This window comes from Nicotiana tomentosiformis, chromosome 2 (assembly GCF_000390325.3).
Source record: "Nicotiana tomentosiformis chromosome 2, ASM39032v3, whole genome shotgun sequence".
Taxonomy (NCBI): Eukaryota; Viridiplantae; Streptophyta; class Magnoliopsida; order Solanales; family Solanaceae; genus Nicotiana; species Nicotiana tomentosiformis.
The window spans coordinates 19,415,715-19,419,427 of NC_090813.1; the positions used below are offsets into that span (position 1 = coordinate 19,415,715).

The 3,713-nt window shown below is 46.9% G+C and overlaps 1 protein-coding gene across 1 annotated transcript; it reads right to left on the reverse strand.

Annotated features, from left to right (window-relative positions):
* Nucleotides 1-547: 547 nt before the first annotated feature.
* On the reverse strand, nucleotides 548-1,141 carry LOC138904438 (tropomyosin-like). The gene has a single exon (XM_070192937.1). It carries the CDS (start codon nucleotides 1,139-1,141, stop codon nucleotides 548-550), a length of 594 nt encoding a protein of 197 aa, XP_070049038.1.
* Nucleotides 1,142-3,713: the final 2,572 nt, after the last annotated feature.

Genomic DNA, 3,713 nt, shown 5'->3' on the forward strand with positions numbered 1-3,713 from the left:
GACTATCGAGCCCAAGGGCTACCCCTACTCAGAGAATGTCGTCCAAAATAAGTTCGAGCAACTCGGGCTACCAAACCTAGGAGGTACAAAACCTATTAGGTAGTGCTTAAACACGAAAGGCTATGGACACCCCCCAAACAATGACTCGGAGAAGTCCAAAGCTCGTAATCAGAACATAAGGCCTTTATAAAAATTCAAAACTTGCTAAAAGGTTACCCTCGGCAAAAGCATCATCTAAAATCACTTAAGCATCTTGGGAAAAGTGCTTGTCACATCGAGTTTTCAAGGCCTCGAGCAAATAAAGTTGCATCGAAGTCGGGCTCTATTCGGACACATGATAAACGAACGAATTATTACTACATTTGATTCTATTCTAGGGAATTATATATAATTACAAGAATAGAGATTATGAAAAGATGCTAAAAAGTAGAGATTTGAAATTGCCAGAAAGGGAAATTTTATATATTATGGAATGTATTTAAAAAGGCCCAACAAAAACGGCCTCAAAATAAATAAAAACTATACACAAGACAAAAACTAAAAAAGTTCAAAGGCGTTCATGCTTGATCTTCGCCGGGGCCCGACTCGTCGCTAGAATCGTCGGAGCCTTTGGACCCCCCAGAACCCTCCGATCAGAAAGTTTCTTCACCTCAGCCTCAAGATTTATTGCTTCCTCGATCTCGGTCGACAGGTTGAATCCTCGAGCGTAGATTTCTTCAAGTGTCTCTCTTCGAGACAACAACCTCACATATTCAGCATTGGTTTTCAGGCGGGCCTGGACTGCTTCGACATCGGTCTTGTATTGGGACACCAACTCCTCCACCTCGGCAGAGGTATTCTCCAACTTGGACTTTATTGCCTTGTGATCTCTATCGAGGGCATCTCGTTCTACGACAATAGATCTCAGCTGTGCTCGGAGATCTTCATTCAACTGAGCCTGCTTGTCAACTTTCTCCTTCACCACCCGAAGTTGAACCTCTACCGATGTCAGCTTTGCCTGGGCGGTTTCCTTTTCCAAAGCCAGCATATCCATATTGCTCTTCCACCCATCGACCATGGCTTGGATCTCGTTCATCTCCTTTCGGAGTTGGTCGATCTGGTCGATCTTTAGGTGGACCTGTGAGGTTTTGTCGTTAGCCATTACGACTACTTCCTCATTACTTCAAATACCTTTACCTTTTAGACCAAGTTGTCATGCTCCCGCCTCAGGGCCGATGCTTCATTCTAAGCCCAATCCAGCTCGGCCTGAAGGTCCTTGATGACCCTATCTTGTTGATCGCCGAGGAGCTTGTACATGTCCCTTTTTTGAGCCTGCTCCTTGTGCTCAAGCTCGAACCGATTGACCTCGACACGATACCGGAGGAAGCTTTCATGATGAATTACTGAGGCATGTAAAACAATGAATGTCATGAGAGATATCCAAACCTAAGTAAAATTCAAAAAGACGTAATGATGTCTTACCTAGTTCAGCGCCGAAGCGTCGTATTGAAAAGACACGGCACGTCTACCTCATTTATTTTTTCCTGGTCCTCCTCGGTCACCAGGCATCGGAGGTAGCCGGTTACTCCCACAGGAGAAGATAGAACCCGAGCATCCTTCGGGACAGTAAGAATAATCGATCTCTTGCGACCAGGGTCCGCGCTCAAAGAGGGAAACTAATTAATCAATTTTGGGCTCGAATTCGGCCCACCAGCTTCCGAAGATCCTTCTCCGGGACTTCCAGGTTGCCCAGCCCGAAAAAATATCCCAAAGTAGATGATTCCACGCCATAAAAGAAAGAATGGAGGGGATCGTCCATGCCATGAACCCCTTCATTGGACTTCTCTTTTCCTACTTGGGCTTCCTCAAGCATAGACTCGGTGTAGGGGGCGTCCCCATAATTTCTATTACACCGGGGGCTTCCTTCAAAGCGGAGCCGGCATCCCGGGGGCCCCACCCCTGTCTCTATATCGACCTCTCACATCTGAGGGATGTTGGCTTTACGAGTCTCCCCCTCGATTACTGCCTGATCCCCGGGAAGGGTCGATCCATGGGCGATAAAAATGTCATCTTCTTCCGACTGACCCCTGAGCCGAAGAAGCTAATCAGAGTCTGGCACCCGGGAGCTGGTGCTCTTCTTGGGCTTGCGAGCCACCCTCTTCTTCTGCTTCACCTCAGGACCCGGGGAGCCTGAAGGTTTTCTTTTCATCCTCTTCTTTTCCCTCGCGGCAGCCCGAGCTGTCCCGTAACGGAGGGATCAACGGACAAGGATACATCCTCATCCCCTTCCAAAGGCCTAAGCTCGGTGGTCTTAGGTAAACCTATAAATGAAAGAAGAAAGGTTAGTATGATGTGGGTTAAGGATACGATAATAGCTATTCGAAGGAGAACCTTACCATGAGAATGGGCCCTCATCAGTTCGAAAGCTTGCGCCATGAGCGCTCGAAGTATGACATCTATTTCCAGATGTCTTTGATCCACTCCTTAAGCCGGGGGGGGGTCATATTTGGAATCCGGGCCACAGCTGCACGATCACAAATACGAATGGTGAGAAAGAAAATGAAAAAACATTGACACTTAAGGAAGGACTGCACTTACGAGATGCATTCCACTTCTCGGGGAATGGCATAAACTTGGGAGGGATCAGATCTTCAGTCTTCACCCGAACGAAGCGCCCCTGCCAGCCTCGATCTCGGTCTTCGTCAATACTTAAAAAGGGGCCTTGTTGGCACGATAAGTGAGCTTGATTAGTCTCCCTCAAAAAATTCGGTGACTGTATAGACGGAGCAGGTGGTCGATGGTGAACCGACGAGACTTGGTGTTATTTACAAAGTAACAGAGGAGGATCACGATCCTCCATAGAGACTGATGGATTTTTTCGAGGCACACATCGTACCTCTTATAAAAATCCAAAACAACCAGGTTTACCGGGCCTAGCGTGAAGGGGTAAGTGTAAACACTTAAATACCCCTCCACATGGGTTGTAATAGCATCCTCATGCCCGGGGACTACTATGTCTTTGCCTTCCCATTTATAGTCCTCTCGGATCGCAGGAAGGACGTCTTCAGTAACAGAGCATATGTACCTCGATGCTCCTTCACCCCCGGTCCTGTTTGGATGAGGGTTTCTCGACCTTGAAGTCGTCCCCAATTGAACAACCCCTGGGAATAAACATCTTCAAAGGGGATCGGGAACCGGTTTGGTGGCAATCAACTCTGTGGCAGCCACTTCGGGAGCAGCCATCTTGAGAATAACTATTTCAGGAGCGACCGCCTCAGTACCGACGGTCGGTTGGGAAGATGAAGAGGTAATTTGCTGAGGGACTGACTTGGAAGTTTTTGCCATTACTGTCTGAAAGTTTGAAGATTTAAAGAAAAACTATGGAGGTTTGAAGGGAAAAGTTTGAAGGCTGAAGAACATCGTATAAAGATTCGAAGAAAATCTGGGTAAGAACCCAAGAACAACTATGAGAATTTGAAAATCAAGGATGAAGATATGAAGGTTTGAAGGAAGTTGGTGATAGTTAGAGAATTCGAAGGTAGAAGCTTGATCGAAAAGTGGAAAAAGAGTAGGGGATATAAGCTTTTATATGGGAAGCTCGCGATGCTTCGCATTCGGAGGCAATCAGCCGATGGTTGACACGTGTCCGAAGACAGAACGACACGACTAATGGGACGTTTCGACTTCTTCGTCGTTTTGGTTGTAACGTACGGAGGAAGGAACCGAAGAACATC